This window comes from Triplophysa dalaica, chromosome 12, assembly GCF_015846415.1.
Source record: "Triplophysa dalaica isolate WHDGS20190420 chromosome 12, ASM1584641v1, whole genome shotgun sequence".
NCBI classification, from domain to species: domain Eukaryota; kingdom Metazoa; phylum Chordata; class Actinopteri; order Cypriniformes; family Nemacheilidae; genus Triplophysa; species Triplophysa dalaica.
This window is the reverse complement of record NC_079553.1, coordinates 5,866,171-5,884,890: the sequence shown is the minus strand read 5'-3', so window position 1 is coordinate 5,884,890 and position 18,720 is coordinate 5,866,171. Positions and strand designations below refer to the sequence as shown.

The following is an 18,720-nucleotide window of genomic DNA, read 5'->3' as shown; positions in this document are numbered from 1 at the left end:
CTACGTGGCAGTTTAGTATACAAACACATACGCACACACTACCTCGTACCCAAGGGGCTCGTAATACACGTAGGGCCTCACATCTCCTCTTAACCCACAACAATGGCCTCTTCAGTGGCCTCTCAATAACACTGACGCCTGAATGGGGAATACTTGGCCAACAAAAGACATGCATACAAAGACGACGACATGAAGATTGGGAGATAGTGTTAAATGCGAAAACGGACAGGGGGTGACATTAAGAGAGACGCCAGAGGAGGGATGGAGTGTGGAATGTGTGGGTATGATACAGTTACGAATGCGCAATGTGTCTGGTTGGTGACCCGGCCAGCTCTGACGTATCGGATGACTAAACCGTTGCTCTTGATGTCGTTGACATTTGTCTGTGATGGAGTTACTTATAAGAACAGATCTACCTGTTAGAGTTACAGAGCTAAATAGCACTGATTTGTAAAGTAGCTAATATAACAGGGTAATTGTTTTTTAACGCTGTGATGTTGATAAAACACTACTGTTCGTTAGAAGTTAGAAGACCTCCATGAATGGGTTTGTAGGGTAAAACCCAAGAACCTTGCACCTGAACCAGTCACTCATTGAGATGGCAATCTATCCTTCAAGGCTAGTAGGATTAGGTTGAAAGGTTCAAAACACAATGTCGGTTTTTGTCCTAACAAAACAGGGGTAGTTCTGCTTATTTCATAATGTAACTCAACAATTTAATCCTTGCTCGAGTTTGGATTTGGCTTCAATCTGGTCTGGAGTTAACCTATTAAATATGATCTGGAGTTTGTGTGGAACACACTATTTTTAGTTTAAGTACGATCTCGCACACATCCTTACTTCACCTTTTAAGGTTAAACATCCAAACCAACACTGTTTTTAGAAAATTACATACTTGGCACACGTGATTTATCTGCCCTCACTTTTTTCATTGGCTTGTAACTCTGCTTATGACAGACTTAATGCTTACATTGACTGATTTAAATGTCTTATTTGTTTTTTCTCTTTTTCAAATTTTTTGACGTGCTTTTTCACCCCTGCCCGCTGCTTGTATAAATACTAAAAGTAATTTATTTTTTGCATTTGCAAAGAAAACACTGACTTGAAAAGGTGAAAAGATTGTCTTTCATTCAATGTGGCTCTTGGATATTTCTGAAGTTTAGTCTTCAGTTAGCTCCTGTGTGAGAGCTGCGCCTTTCATCTCCATCTATGGTTTCTGCCGTGTGTGTGTGTGTGCGGGTGCGAGAGAGAGATTTTGGTCTGTTTGTGTGTATGTGGATGTTTGGTAAGAAAAAAATGAAATCAAGACTTCTCAACATGTGACTTTGCCTTACAGATATGCGACCCCTGCATGTGAAGTAATTTTTTTTGATTTACTGTACATGAAATCATCCTACGTAATATAAATAATATGTCAAAGATTGAAATCATTGCGAAATTTATGGTTGAAATCAAACTTTGACGCTTGTGATCTCATAATTAGATTTGTATTTCAGCCTGGTTTTCACAGGCGGGGGTGCATACTGTTAAATGTTAAATCCACAATATGGAAGAATTTTGTTATGAAATATCCAAAAATCACTTGCACAGTTTGATATATTTCATGCAGTTGTGTACTTGCATTATCCCAAATGTTTCCAAGAATGTGCAAATTCAGAGAAATTCCTATAAAAAAAATAATGGCCCATCCCTTGTCTCCCTTGTATTTGTCGCATATCAGTGACTTAATATCCGGTGCTCCGCACTACCCTCAGTTTCCGGTTGTAGAAACTACAACAACAGGCAAATGGGGAAGTGGTTATACAGCATCTGGGATGCAGCATCTGTTGTTCTGTTATTATGGATCCTGATTACTCTTTGGCGAGTAAAGGAAACCCAAAAAAGTGTAAATCTTTGTAAAATGAGGTTAAGCAGGCTTATGGACAAACGAAGAAATAAAACAAGGATTAATATCGGCGTGGCGTTTTCTAAATGGACAGCGCTTCGCGACCAACTTGGACTCGACAGAGACTCCGCTCTCGCATGTGTTTACACACAATGTTTTATTTATTGTACACGAAATACTCAGATTATTTGAATAGTTATGAATGCAGTTACCCTATGAAATGCAGTATATGTTGCACAAAAATATGTAGCCAATAACGTTACTTGTAAATGCTGTGGGTTCGTTCCAATTTACTTTTTAAACGACGACTGTATGACTGTTTTAAACAGGTAAAACTTTGAAGCATAACGCTACCAAATCAATTGACAAAGTCCTATATCAGTCGCAGGCTAACATAGCATTACATTCCACGTTCCAAGCTAATTAATTTGGATGACGTAAAATAAAATTACTTAATTACCTCAACCGTGAACATGATGGGTGCCCTGCGATGGGTTGGCACTCCATCCAGGGTGTATCCTGCCTTGATGCCCGATGACTCCTGAGATAGGCGCAGGCTCCCCGTGACCCGAGGTAGTTCGGATAAGCGGTAGAAAATGGATGGATGGATGGGTGAACATGATGGGTAATCTCCATATGCCTCTGGATGGTAAAAACGACATGTCCCATAATTTCACTCTCCTACATAACATCATTTCGCTTCGCCATTTGTTGTTGTTTCGAAAGTGCTGCATCTAGCGATCCGAATATTCAATTTTGTGGCTTTAAAGGGATAGATCACCCAAAAAGGGAAATTCTGTATTCACTCCTCACCCTCTAGTTGTTCCAAACCTGTATAGATTTCTTATGAACACTGAGAAAGATAGTTTGAAGCATGCTTGTTACCAAACAGTTCTTGGGCACCATTGAATTTATAAATGATAAAAAAACTGAAATTTCCTGGCACTGGTTCCTTTTCTTGTAAATTTGCAATTTTTTGTAAATGAATGACTAAATTTAAAATATGTGAAAAACATTCCATAAAACTACAGTTTTTGGGGGCATTATACATGATATTCTCGTGAACAACTCGAGGCGAGGGTCAGAATATTTATTTCTGGGTGAACTCTCCCTATACCAAATTGTGCTTGCTGAGCCTCTTTTTTAAACAGGCAGATATAAAATCACTGTGTACGAAGAACAGTCGAGAATATTAGTAATGCCCGGACAGAAATGCTTATAGCACTTGGCTTGCACACACATCTATATGACTAAACTATGTTCTCATTTATTATATGTTATTTAAGACCACGTTAACCTCATATTATCATTTCACATTTAAAGGTCTGCGTTCTATTGTTCAATAAGTAAAGCTTAAATTACTTTGTGCCTGAATCAAAAAACCGTCCAGGATTGGAGGTCTGTGTCATGCCCTTCCTCCTTGTTGAACCATGCTTCTGCGGATCCGTCTAGGTCGGAGCACTCGGCAAAGAAGAACCATCCCGCCTAGGGGTGAAGTCTTTAGCAGAGACAGCGCTCTGTAATTCCTCCCTATTAGAGCACGTGTGTGAGAGAGACTAAGAAACGCTGACTCAACAGGGCTGATTACAGGCCTGGTTGTGTTGTTATGAAGCCACAGTGTAAACATCATTTGAACGGCATGATGTTGTTGTAACCGGGGGACAGACTTCATAATGAGACATGTTGTCATTTGCGATTAGCATGGAGCCTTGCTGTATGTTTATGTGCAAGAGAGGTGATCGGTTTATGTGCACAAACACGTGTCACAGCGGATATACTTCACGTCAGCGCACACAAAAGCCACATTCTTTTGTTTTTAAGTGAAGTGTATGTGAGAGGATCATGATTCTGGTCTTGTTTCTAAAAACATGTTCTGCTTCATCAGCATTCCCTATGAGAACCACAATGATCATCCCATACATCTTCATTACACAGAGAGACACTTTAAAAACAACTAGAACAGGCAAAATTGAAACTTCTGTCATCGTTCATATGTTGTTTGAAACCCAAATAACTTTATTCCATAGAAACATTTGTCAAAATGCACAAAACCAAAACATAGCCACAAAGTCACTATGGTCAGTCAAGCTCCAAAATACCAAGATTTACATTTATTATTTGCTGAAATTGATACCTGCTTGAGGGTAGCCCTCAAGTCTCATGTACAGATGTTAATATTCAAACTTGTGTTGAAAGTCTATGTATAACTGTGCAAAAGTTGTATGCAATGAAACTTATGTGGTGTCTTTCTTTTACGCCAAGCACCTCTTAAGATAAACCTCTCAAAAATCGTATCTTGAACATAAGCACTCGTCCATTGTGTCTCTCTGTTGGCATTGCTTTGCTTCTGATGGAATAACAAATCTTTTTCATTACTTGCGGAATGAGGTTTTATTTAACTCCACATGGCCTCAGGCAAGTGCTCTTAACGTACATTTTGACTACCTGCCATATAACTGCAGCAAGGTGTTGTAAGTGGTGTGTGTGTGTGTTGGATGTCTAATTATGTTATTAATGTTCTTAAGATGAACGTTGTCCAGCTGCAAGTTCTCTACGTCATCCATTTCTTCTGTCTTCCGCTTATGTTTCTCTCCTGTTTTCATCTCTGCTGTTCCTCTGTCGCAGTATGACTGTGATCTGTATATTTATTCTGTGAAATTGGAGATATTTGTGTGCATTGCACTGAAACCATACTGTGAAAGTACACAGTCTGAGTTTATCTTCAGTCTTTCTACCATGACTTTGTTTGTGTGTATGTTCATTGTTAATATACATTCACATCAATTGCAGTAAATCGGTGTGCATAGCATATCATTTAAGGAGATTTGTAAATGTTCTAAGTAAATGTAAGTTGTGCCTGCCTGACAAAACTCACCTCAGTGTTTCTTGTGTTTTCTGGTCGCTAGTTTGGTCAAAAAGCCAACCCATAGTCTCTAGCTAGAAATGGCTTATCTCCCTCTTTTTAATAAGTGTATTTTTTTTTCTTCCTTTTGTATTATCTGTCGAGCAAACTCTGCTCAGAGTGCCAAAGATTGATAGAACATTTTGAACTTCAACATGACTTATTATGACCTAATTATGACGTTAATAAATAAAAGAAGTTTCTTTTATGTTGGATAAAAAACCGTCCACTGTCCCCATTCACTTTTCATATTGCATCTTTTCCATAAAATAAAGGTTAATGTGTGAATATTGACACCATGCACCTTATTGGAACATAATGAAAAGCACTGTGAACTTTGTTTAGCTGTGTTTAATATAACTGTGCATGCAGAGGCAGAATATTTCCAAGCTTGACTCATTTTTATACACACACAGATGTGTTCGCTGCCTTGAGTCTTTCAGGCGACTTGCATTGATGAGGCAGTTATCCTGCTGAAACTCAAACACACACACATGGATTTTAGTTTGTTTTCTGTAATCAGCAAAGTTTGCTGTCTGTGAGTTTTTATTCAAAAAAGAGAGAGAGAGAGAGAGCGGAAGAGTGTTTGATCCTTACGTCATTTATGAGTTTATCACCAGATAAGTTACAGTAACTCCTCCATATGCACACACATACAAAACGGATAAGAATGCAATTACGCACCCCATTGCTTTTTACACACGTGCAAACAAATTGACGATGAGTACTTCATGTAAATATTTTCATGTTTTTTCATTACCACCATATTTCAACAGTGCATGTAGCGTGATTAGGTCAAGCCTCAAAGGGATTGTGTGAATGTTGTTCATTTGAGCATTTTTATAACACTGCTCCCCCAGCCACTCAGTTCCAGCTTGGAAGGGACATACAAGGATAGAAAATAAACACTATAACACTGTGTGAAGCAATCTGTTCAGAAGATGATGTTAACAGGGCTATGTGGGAGAGGAGCGAAATTGTGACAGTGAAGTGCTTCCCATCATAGTCCATTGTTCAGCAAAATATCATTGGATGATCCCAAAGGAGAGAATAAACAAAGAAAGGTTTTGTGAGTGTTATTCATGTCCTCTCCTCTAATGTCTTTTTCTACATTCCTCTTTAGGAGATGGCTTTGGTGGCCCCTGAGTCTCCATCAGAGCAGGCCAGAAGAGTCTTTCAGACCTTTGACCCAGAAGGTAAAATCCTTTTTTTAATGAGTGTGTGTGTGTGTGTGTGTGTGTGAGAGAGAGAGAATCAGAGAGAAATTCAAAATGTTCACAAAACCCCAACAGCTGAGTCAACTTGTTCTTCTCGGAGAGAAGCTCCACAAAACACAGAGCAGCTCACAAGTTTATTATCTCTGCAGCTTTATAGGACAGAACAAAGATCTAACGCTTGTTTGTTGATATTTGGTCGTCTATCCTTTCTCATTTCCTCACTTACAAAATTGTATCTAACAGATCCTTTGTCTGTATGCATTATTTAGAAGTAGCATGGAATCCTGAACGGCATCTGCATTGCTGCGTGTGTGTTGGGGGTATCAGATATGTAACTCGGTGGCAGCATTTTAAAATTTAAGGTTAAGCCCTTCATTCATTTTGATGACTCTCCCACAGTATCAGCTTACAGCAATATATCAGTCATAAAGACCTGACTACATACTCCCTCTCTCATCCGCCAGCACGGCACACAGAGCCCGAGTCTCCTGTGTTTAAGTGCTTTAGGGGCAGTGTAGACACTTTGAAGATGCTTTGGTTTATGCTTTAAACCTCATCAAATGAAGAACAAGCTAAACCGGACATTTCACACATTTGATTTTGACAGTGACAACAAAAAAGTTGATATGTCGAGCACATAAAATCAAATGAATGCCTTCATCCATACTTGAGTTGTAGCTCCCAAATTTGATTGCCTTTCAGTGCACTGTAATGAATTAAATAAAGTTTGGGAACAATATTTATTGCAGACAGACTCTTACAATTGCCAACATACAATATTTTACCTGTGAGCATGTTTTGTTGAGGAATTGAGGAGGAAAGATTCATGTGATGATTTAATGTTTAGGAGAGCCATGTTCCTCAAATGGCAAATCTTTATGAACAAACCTCTGATCCTCATATGTGGTGCGATATATCTTTGTCTGTACATCCTGTTTGTGTTCTTCAGAGTTTGTATCATGAAGGTATAATTTCTCACTGATATTTATATATCTGATTTGTTTCTAATGCTTATGTGATAAACCTGAAGAGAAGTGAGAGAACAGGTAGGGAGAATAAGATACGCAGAGGTCAACCGGTGTAGTGTCTTGGATCTGTCAGTTGGTGTGTGTATATCATCAAATGTGTGAAAACTCTCTTCCAATACTCTGAGTGTTTTTGATATAAAGTGTGTAATTTATAACACACACTCTGTCTTCAAGTGCAGTATGTTCTTCCTTGACATCTTTTCCATTTTTAATGTAATAAACAATTGAGGATTTCATCTCCTTGCCAATTTCCAAGTTACCCACCACTTTTTTGTGAAAAAATGAGAAGTAGTTTCTTTTCCAGTTCATGTACCGATCATTTAAACACAAGATTAGATATGTCACACACATTTGATGCATCCAATAAACAAAGCAGCACATTTGCACTATTTCTCATTTGTGACATGGAGCGGAACTATTAGACTGGTGGACTAGTATTGCATTTCAGTCTCTTCAGCATCTGAATTTTATAAGACAAAAACCTTTAATAGGTATGTATTGCATACAGGGACATAAAAGGACTCAATCTACTTTCAGCATCATACTTTTGACTTCATACTTTTATTGATATGTGAGAACTGGATGTGAGTTCATCCAAAATGAAAAAAGATGCGAGAGTAACAGTTTGTGGTGTATTCACCCTCAATCTGAAGTTCAGCTGACTTTCTCACGACTATGTGATTAATAGACTGATACGAGACGTTAAGGACTTTGAGAAAGACATTTCCAGGTGAATCAAATTTAAACCTCCGATAGAAAAGCCATTTTTATCAGGCCGGTTTCGTGGACTGTTGAATTGTTTGAAAATGTCTTTATTAATGTAGTGAAGAGAGGACATTTAAAATCATGCTCACTACATAAAAATGGCTCATAAATGTATCTAATGTTTGGCTTCATTTCTGATAATGGCAAGAGTAGTGTGGTCTGTGAGAAACTTCAGAGGTACTTGAGAGCTCTTAAAGATTGTGCATGCGCAAGTGTTTGGCTTTAGTCATGCTGTCCAAATATTTGAAAATGTTCTTGCAAATAAAGTAAAACCTTAAAAATAGACCGTATCATTAACCTGGTATGAAAGCATAGGAAGATTTTCCCAGTAATAAGTGAAAGTTGCATGTTTGTGTGCGCGTACATGCGTATTTTAGGGCAGCTAAAATTAATCTGCTCTGACACCAAATATCTTAACAGCGCAGACTTAAACAGTCACACAAACATTCAAACTTTTGTAGGATCTTTCTTTGGGCATATCTAGAGATGTGCTGGAGTAACTTGCCCTTAAAAAGAGAGATTTTGGTGTGTGTGCGTCATGTTCTGTATAAAATCTGGATGTCATAGTGTGCCGTATAAACACACTTTTCCAAAGGAAAATACATATTTTCCACCGAGTTGGCACTAAATATCCATGCCTAAAATCCAGTCATGCGTAAAAGGTTGATATTGGCATATTAGTTGAAAATAAAGTGCAGTATGATTCATCTCCGTTATTTAAATCTAATATCACATTGTTGTATGCTGTAGATATTTGTTGTTAAATCAAATCAGTGCAGGAAAGGTGGAGGTAAGAGCTCTTCTAAGAGTAACAAGACCAGCTGCCCTGCAAACATCCTGTCTGACACACGGAGGGCACATTTATCATGTTATCAGCTGTAGACTGTGTTTGTGTGTGCGTGGTCTGCGACTTGTGTTTTAAAAAATGAACCGCAGGTTTATGTTAGGCACATAGTGACGCATTCGGTGATCAAGACTCTCAGGGGCACTAATACCCATCTGCCTGTTTCTCTTATCTTCAGATAATGGATTCATTCCAGACACGCTGCTTGAAGATGTTATGAAAGCTTTGGATCTTGTGTCTGAGCCAGACTAGTAAGTTGGTTTGTTTTTGATGTTTTCAATTATAAGTCAAATGTTTTCCGAGCTGTATGCCTGTTGGTCAATATAACATTCCAGCCATACAATAATAGATTCATTGGGTCTTTCCTTGGCTCATGCTGAGCAAAGAAGAGTAATAAAGAACAAAGAGTTAAAGTTATCTAAGCCCAGTTATCATTCTAAAAGCTCCAGTTCCTATACAGCTTTATTCCTACTGAAATTATTATTTTTTTTGAGTGATTTCCCCACCTGTTTTAATAAATCACAGTGACAGTTTGACAGACAACTTGAGACAATCAACGTGTTTGTTTAACAAAGAGTAATATTAAGGTTATGTGCTGTTTGTTTTTACACACTACCCAGTTTTGTCCAAAGCTGTTTTGTCATGTGTCATTGACCACGTTTTCATGGACAACAATAATCCGATATTAACAAAATTAACTCTTTCACCGCCATTGACGAATTATCTCGTCAATTAAAAAATACGCTTCTCCGCCAAAGACTAGTTTTTATGGCAATCAGTGTTTGTACTGTTATACAGCAGGTGGCGCTATTACACACCTCAGTAATAGCACAGAATCCCAGAACCTAGAACGTATATGTTTAAGCGGTTTTTACTGATTGTTCTGAGTGGAATCTGGGCGGAATCTTTGACAAAAAACGTTAATTATCCCAGCTGTTTAATCAAAATGATGAATTTTTGTAGAAACCTACCCTCATATACGGAGTGATAAAAAACGAACAAATGAAGATAGAAGTATACAGTTTCTTTTGTTTAAAGCTGAGACCCTGTTCTTTCATTTGACATATTGTTTGTCCATATATTCTTCACATAAAATTTACTGTGAGCCATTAAAGTTGGGTGAAAATGTTAAAAAACGCTGGCGTAGGCTGGCAACTTTTTTTTTAAAAGGCTGGCAGGGAATGTTAAGACAATATTCTGATTAAGAATGGACCATGTTAACCAAGCTTTTTGATTCGCTTAATCCTTCTAAACTAGGGATGCACCGATATGTACATTGTTGGCCAATAACGATAACCAATTATTCTTTAACATTGGAAGGCGATAACCGATATATAACCGATAAACCGTTTTTAAATAAACTTCCCTAAGACTAAACCAAAAGGCAAAAAGTGGACAGCTGCTTTTATTTGAAAAGGTTGACTGCAGAAAACAAGGTAACCATAAATTCTCCTTTGGTACATGAAAATCATGTACCAAGCCTACTTTACACTAGTTAACGGTTCTCTAACCTTCAAACTTTTCTATTTTACAAATTAAAGATGTTTGTCCAGAGCAACCCAGAATTTTTCTTTCTTATTCACATGTCTAAAAGGTCTCAAAACAGCATTCAGACAACAGTTTGATTCAAACAATATACTTAAGTTTATATAATTTACACATTTATAAATACTTTACCTACATTCTGTACCTACATCAACAATGTTTTGCTAATAGCAATAAATGATTGATCACAACAGAAAGACAGTAATGTACAATATTTTAACTGTGAGCAGCGTGCAGCTGAAGACGTTTAACTGGGGGAAATGATTTATGATTTATTGGCTATAAAATATTGCCCTAAATTTTATTATCGGCCGATACCGATAACATTAAAAATGTACCATTTATCGGCCATTTATTGTGCATCCCTAGTCTAAACTTATAATAGTAGTAAACACAAATTGAATTAAGACGGGTGGAGTACTCCTATTTTAGTCGCATTATCGAAATGCGGTGTAGACATATCCACAACTGAAATCCTTAAACACTTTGCGACAGGTTAAAAACACGCACGGCAGTGGACAGCTGTTTCGTTTTACGGCAAACAACAAGGCTTCAAGCAAGAAAGCACATTTTTGGTCCGAACGGGAAACAAGAAAGATGTCAAAAATTCGAGAAAATAAATGAAACGCCAAAAACTGAATGTGGTACCATGGTGAAGACAAATTGTTTGTTGAAACATTAAATTAAAGAGTGAACGTCGAATGGTGTCGCTTAGAGACATAATGACGTTTGCCATTAATCAAAATATGTAGTGTAACATGTAAAACGGGAACATAAAAGCGACTCATGTAAACACCTTAATCGTAATATTATCTTAATCAGAATAAGGCAAATAATTTGTTTACTGATGTCCATGTAAACATGGTCAATGACGCCTGAATGCTCTTTTGTGTACTTGATGAACGTGCATCATAATCAGCAATTTGCCAAACGGTAATTGTTTCTGTTTTATGCGAATATGTATGACAGCTGTAATCTCATGGGAAAGCATTTATTCTCCTTCGAATACTGACTCTTGCGTGGGAGTGAGTTAGAAATGTTCTCTGTCTAATTTTATTCCTTAAAAAGGCAAATCTGCCGATCAGCGAGGTTGCTTTAAAAACAATATAACTCAGATTCCAAGCGTTACTCGCTGTTAAATTTAGCATCTGAACATAACTCATGACTTCAGCTCCAGACAACAACTTACTGATAAAACGTGCCAATGTTACATGTAGAATACACACTCACCCTAGCAACATCATATTCTCTGACTCACTCTTTCTCGTATTCAGTGTGAATCTGATGAAGAGTAAGTTGGATCCAGAGGGCTTGGGTGTCATTCTGTTGGGACAGTTTCTTCTGGAGTTCTTCCCTGATCAGGTAAAGTAAAGTGTCTCATGTAAAGTGTAACAATCATACAATGTCACCATAGATTAGAGATCATGTCTTTCTTAATGACCATTTGTCAGATATGGGATATTCTGATAACCAGTCTTTGAGATTCCATCTTGGTTAGGATGTTGTCCATCTTGGCAGTAAACAGAAAAACGGATTACAAGAATTTGAATTTAGAACTTTATTCGCCCCCGATATTCTTCTTCATGCTCAACCCTGTTTGCATTTCTTACTGTTTTCCATTGTTCAAATAAACCTACAATCAACCCCAGGTTAGAAACGCACAAGCAGCCCCTCTGAGAGAGAGAGGGAGAGAAGCCTGGAGTTATAGTTGGCATGGACGTGCAGCTCGACTGCTCTGTGTTAAAGAGATTAGGGCTTTAGGGATACATACAGAAAAATTCTCAATTTACCATCATATCAAATACAATAACCCCATTTCTGACTCACTCAAACATACACTCTCGGCTCTCTCACTGTTGTGGTTCTGGAAGTGTGGTATGGGGCTAGACAGAGGTATTTGGCTCCTGTCAGAGGTGTGTGCTCGGTTTGTGCTGGTGGTTTCTGTCAGCCTGAAGATTTTTGGCACTGGCTTGCAGTCGAACCCTTTGAGCAGCCGAACAGGGGCTTCTGTGATTGTTTTGGACTCAAAGCATTGTATTTTACTTCACTTTCAGACGGTGTCATTACATTTAAAACCATCTGACAAAGTTTATGGAGTGCGGCGTGATTTGTTAAAGCTGAAACGAGATGTTTTGGCTGCGTCTTAAAGTTGGCTTTTTCGGCATCCTGTAGGTGGAGTCAGATCTGTAGGCTTTATATGTCACTTTAAATCAGCACAATAGAGTTGTTTGCTGATGTTACACAGACTAAATGTTCTGCATACATGCTCAATTTATTAAAGTGTACATGTCCACTGACATGTGTCCTCTCGTTGTTGCAGGATTCAGCAATCCCAGACACATTTCCTGTGTATCACTATAACGGCCTGAAGCAGTCCAACCACAATGAGAAGGTAAGACACGCCCACACTTGTTCTGTGATGCCCCCGGATACATGCATGCACATTTTTATGTAAGAAGGGGTAATATTAACTGGGTTTAAAGACATGGTGGGTTGTCACCCGGTCTGATCTCCTCAATGTTGTTCAGAACGTGATTACTGATGTGTCCATGTGTTTGTGATACATCCATCCTACATCTATCGGATGCATCAGACCACGCACACACCTATGAAATTTCTCAGACTGCTACTGCCAGAGCTTTAAACCCAACTGGGCAGAGTATACTAAAGCCACAAAGATCTAAAACTATTTCCCTGGACTGTTGTCTCAGGCCCTCTGGTTTCTATTCACCACGTGGTTGTACTTAAACTGGAATGCGTGATTTACAATGTTAATAAATATTTGCGGTTTTGCATGTTTTTATTGTTATGCTACTATTTTAATGTTATTTTGTAGCGTTTACTTCAATGCATAAAAATAAGCGACCTTTATAAGTTTAGATTGGCAAAACCTGTTGAAGGAACTGTTATACGCTTTAAAAAGTGAAAAGAAGATGTTATCACCTTTTTTACTCTATCCATCAACTCACTCATCATTTTCTTCATGTGTTTCATTGCTGTTTACGTTTTTAGCACAATCCAAGGATCACTGATTTCACAGCTGCTTAAAGAGATTTTTACATTTTTGAATAAATGAGTGGGGGGCACGGTGGCTTAGTGGTTAGCACGTTCGCCTCACACCTCAAAGGGTTGGGGGTTCGATTCCCGCTTCCGACTTGTGTGTGTGGAGTTTGCATGTTCTCCCCGTGCCTCGGGGGTTTCCTCCGGGTACTCCGGTTTCCTCCCCTGGTCCAAAGACATGCATGGTAGGTTGATTGGCATCTCTGGAAGAATTGTCCGTGGGGTGTGAGTGCGTGAGTGAATGAGTGAGTGTGTGTGCCCTGCGATGGGTTGGCACTCCATCCAGGGTGTATCCTGCCTTGATGCCCGATGACTCCTGAGATAGGCACAGGCTCCCCGTGACCCGAGGTAGTTCGGATAAGCGGTAGAAAATGGAATGGAATGGAATGGAATAAATAAGTTGATTTTATCTTAATTTTAGTACTTTAAGGGACAGTTCACCCAGTAATGAAAAATGTCATCATTTACCCTCCCTTCAATTTAAACCAGTGTACCTTTTCTATTCAGAACACAAAAGAATTACGACCCATTAATTTCTATTGAATGGACTCAAAAGGCATGGGTACCACCGTTGTTTGGCTACCAACATTGTTTAAAATATTTTCTTTTGTGTTCAATAGAAGAAAAAAAGTCACACAGGTTTGAAATGACAAGAGTGCGAGTAATTGATGACAGAATATTCATTTTTGGGTGAACTATCCCTTTAAAGGAAATTAAAACAAAGACAAAAACAAAGATATACTGTTTATAGTCACACAGGTGATTATTCTCATCTTTAAGTGCCACTGGTATTTAAGTGCTTTTCTGACCATTGAGAACCATTTCTCTCATTCCGTACACATCCCCATTAGGAGACCTAATGACATTCACACATGCCATCTTTAAAGTGACACCCCCGGGCTGCCTCATGCATTCATTTATCATTGTGTGTGTGACCCTACACTCTTAAACGGAACTTTGTGTGTATGAAAGAGAGAGGGAGATTAACAAAGCGTTAGGGATAACGGGTAGGAACTGCCATCTGGCCCCTGAGGACACAAGGGTTACTTTTTACTAGCCTGGCAAACGCATTAGCAGCAGCAGTAAAGTGTGGAGACTTTGTTCTGGAGGCTTCCTCTGTGCCACTCATATATTCTCAGGGGCCATTTTTTTCAGGAACCGAACACCCTGCAAAAAATAACAGACTGTAACAGACCATCCTGATACTTGTAGCCAAAGTCCAGGTCTCCTGTCTGCTCCAGTCATCCAGTGAGAGCTGCTCTTATTCTGTCATCCAACAGCAGGTCTGTTTCATGTCACATATGGATTCTGTAATGCTGTCCCACTGCTGTCAGAGTGATTCTGTTATGATTATGCCTCGATTGTTGAGCAGTTTGACAATATGTTAACCATCATTTTTTAAGGTTGCTGTTGGATGTTGAAAAACTGTACTGATGTGTAATTCAGTATGTTGTATGATACCATGATTGGAGTGCGCTCTTGAAGAATTAATCAGGAAGCTTGTGGCAGATTTCATAATTTAAAGGTGCAGTGTGTCATTTTTTTTAGAGGATCTATTGACAGCAATGCAATATAATAATATACTTAACTATGTCTTCACACATGAGTCAGTCTAAAGACTCCACATAATGAAGGGTTATGATTTTATTACTTGGAATAAGCTATTTCTATCTACATACACAATGGGTCCGCTTGCAAGGAATCATTTGATCACTGGGGTCCCTCAGGGATCGATGCTAGGGCCTATTCTATTCTCTATATACACAACCTCCCTAGGCCCTATCATTGAGTCACATGGCTTTTCATATAAATGCTATGCTGACGACACCCAGATCTTCTTCTCTTCAGTCCAGAGGATACCTCAGTAGCTACATGCATTGAAGCCTGTCTGGAAGATATCTTAACCTGGATGAAAAACCACCACCTCAAGCTAAACCTGGCTAAAACTGAAGTGTTTGTCTTTCCAGCTCGTCCGGTCGTGCAACATAAGCAAATTGGCACTACTACAACACTACTACAAATAGTTGTCTTCCTAGAGCCTGACTGAATATTACTCACACATGCATTTATAGTTCTCCAAATATATAGAAGTGTTTATATCGATCTGTAAGTCTATTCTTTAAAACAAAGCCCGGCTTTGACTGTTACATTCAACAGAAACAGACATCAGAACATACTATATGGACAATATGGACACCCTTTAAGAAGAACATGTTTTTTCTTATAGATAACTCAAGTAGTCCACCTGACCCAGCCGTTGTGTTTTTTATGATATTAATGTGCATTCAGACAGACAGTTAGACTCTGGAGAGCAGAACTTATGATTGACAGTCTGGTTAGGTGGAGGATGTAACTCTTCATTGCATTATAAGTGCCATTTTACTGCCAGGAGCTAAAATTAGAGCTGTGATTGTTCCTATATAGATAGGGATTGATTCTTCCATTAGTGTGAAAAATGCAGAATCATTAAACTTTCAATATAAATAAGCTTATGTTCAGAAAATCACCTCTTAACGCCTTTTGTGTTCACCTGACATCTGAGTGCTGTTGTTCTAAATCCAAACAGATCTTTGTGACTGGGTAAAGAGAGCATCCATTTGTCATATTTTCATGGATAGTTTATTCAAATCTAACAAACAGATGAACACACTTATGGCTTAAGTTTTTTTTTAAACCGGGTTAAGCAGAGGTCAGTTGCCACTTTGAAGAACAAATGTTGAGAGGAAGTTCTCTGCATGTTTGTGGTTCCAATGACTTGAACAGAGATAATTTCTGTATGTCTCTTAGCCTTGACTATATAATAAGATGGTGACCTTGGTCTAGTCTAGACCAGCGTTTCTCAAAGGGTGGGCCCCACTGGTGTGGATTACAGACATGACAGGTGGGGCGCGACAAACGGGTGTAAATTGGATAATTTTGATGAATTCCTTAATTTATTGACCATACACAAAAAATAAAACACTTTAATGTGGAGAGGCAGTAGCGGGTATTAAAGTTAGCAAGATTAGGGTTTGGGGATGTTTACCTAATAAGCATCGGACGAAAGCTACAGTGAAACATCGCAAAGGACGAAAACATTGTCCTGCGGCGTTTTAAAGTGAGAAGCATCAGGCACGAGCTGCTCAGAGACGCATCATTATACAGCGCGAGATTCTGCACCAGCAGACAAAACCAAGACAGACATTGGAAAAAGTGTATAAACAATTTATAGGGGCGATTGGGGACCAGTGGGGCTCGGAACCCTCCCTACCTCCAAAGTGGAGAATTGCAGAAAAAAGTTTGAGAAACACTGGTCGAAAAGTACCACTGTAAGACATTGTCAAATATCTACCACAAGAGGGAGTGCTGTTGAGCTTTAAGGCTTCTTATCAAATTGGCTTGTTTTAAGCTCTGCTAATAAGTGCATATGTCTCTCATTCTTGAAAGGGATCTTAAAGGAACACTTCACCCTAAAAGGACAATTCTGTCATTATTAACTCAAACGAGTATACATTTTATTGTTCCACTGAACACAAACGAGGATATTTTAAATAATGTTTGTTAGCGAACAGTTCTGGGGCACCATTGACTTCCACTTTATGCAACAAAACTACTTTGGTAGTCAATTGTTCCCCAGAACAGTTTAGTTTCCTACGTTATTCTTAATATGTTCTTTTGTGTTCAGCTGAACAAAGAAATGTATACAGATTTGAAACAACAGGAGGGTGAGTATTGTAAATACAAATTTCATTTTTGGGTGAACTGTTCCTTTAAATGGTTAATGATGATGATGTGTGTTTAAAGATGTCTCCAGGGCTTGATGATTCTGGACAGCGCAGTTTAATTCCTGGATTTAAGGGTCATCGGGGATCATCAAACCTCTCATCACATTCCATACTGGCATCATTTGAAACCACATTCACTGACCCTTTGAAACACACATACATAATTGCTGGCAAACTGAAGTATGATTCTGCACTCATGCAGTTTAATAAATGGACTCGCACACGCTCATAATGTTTTCGGCACACTTATCAGACACCATGCATGACGACAACATTAAACACCCATTCGCTGGAGGCACACATTCAGTATGACACACTATCAGGGGCAGATTCCTCCCTGGCAATATGAGGCCCTCCATATGGAAGCCATCGACTGTCTCATGTCTGATGTCATAGGAGGCCAGGTCTCTAATGAGACACATGCATAGGTTCTCATAAATCGGCGTCAGCTATGGTTACATTTAGAACATAGGGTAGTGTCTTGAAGAGATGTGCATGTCACTGATTGGAAAATTGTGAAGGTAACTAGAAACTTGGTGTTTATCTTTGGCAGGTAAGCTATGTTGAGGGTACCGCTCTGGTCATGGGTTTTGAGGATCCTATGGTACGGACAGACGACACCCCAGTCAAGCGCTGTCTACAAACCAAGTGGCCCTACATCGAGCTCCTGTGGACCACAGAGAGGTCGCCCTCCCTCAATTAACCTCTCATTTTCACCTGCCATCTTTTGGCTGCACAGCCCTCGAGGAACGCTGAACCCTCATAAGACTACGCACTCTGCACTACATTTTGAAGGCCTGAATGGGAAAAAACACGGGAATGGCCTGAAGGTAAACTGAGAGACGATTCTCTTCGCCTGACACGAATACAAAGGCTCTTATCTGCTTTATACACAGCTCAACTGGCTTGTACATTTGATTTTTTTTGTAAATTTACATTCTGTTTTGTATACCAAAAGATTTTGTTTTTGCAGGTATACCATATTTTTTGCCAACATAACTTTTTGACTATTTATCTGAATGGATAAATCACTGAACAACCACACTGACTGTGATGCTATTATGCGTACTTTATGGAATTGTTTATATATACATTTTGAATGAAATCCTATTCAATGTTTGGAGTTATGAATTATGTAAGGGATCATTTGACCAAAGCCTCTGGTGTGAGATTAAGTTTTTGCGTATTTAAAATAATCAGACGAGGGATCAACTGGTTCTACAATGTTGGCCATGAGCGAAGGTTTGTTTAAACAGGTTTACAGAAAATGCACTACAACCCCATGCTGGCCACCAAAAGACAGTAGGAATGAAAAGGACGATTTTATTATATAAACTTTAAACCTCCAGGAGGGATTCTGGAATGACACTATGATTCTCTGCATGAGAGAGAATATTAAATGCACAGATAAGCTTTCACGATTATTTATTTTCATCCTAATGATGGTTCACTTAATAAACACCTTTTGTTCTTCACCTTTCGACTCTGTTTTTTGTGTTTAGTAAAACCCTAGTGTTCCTAACTTGGTTATTGTGTTGACAGCGCAAGTTGGGAACACACATACTGATCAAATGTATACCTTGGATTTACTTTGAATGAAGCAACTGTCAAATGCATAAATGTACAGATCAAATTGACCAAATCATTAATAACTAGTGACTAGACTCCTAATTCTTAAATTCCTAAAACATTTTTGGATCTTTTACGCTA

At 38.7% G+C, this 18,720-nt stretch overlaps 1 protein-coding gene across 1 annotated transcript in view; it reads left to right on the top strand.

Moving 5' to 3' along the window:
- mindy3 (MINDY lysine 48 deubiquitinase 3) overlaps positions 1–18,485 on the top strand; it is a 33,192-nt gene extending 14,707 nt beyond the window's left edge. The window contains exons 11-15 of the mRNA XM_056762138.1: positions 5,911–5,983; positions 8,820–8,892; positions 11,461–11,548; positions 12,507–12,578; positions 17,564–18,485. Of these exons, the coding sequence (XP_056618116.1) occupies positions 5,911–5,983; positions 8,820–8,892; positions 11,461–11,548; positions 12,507–12,578; positions 17,564–17,713 (456 nt within the window). The 3' untranslated portion in view covers positions 17,714–18,485. The remainder of the gene's footprint in view (positions 1–5,910; positions 5,984–8,819; positions 8,893–11,460; positions 11,549–12,506; positions 12,579–17,563) is intronic.
- Positions 18,486–18,720: the final 235 nt, after the last annotated feature.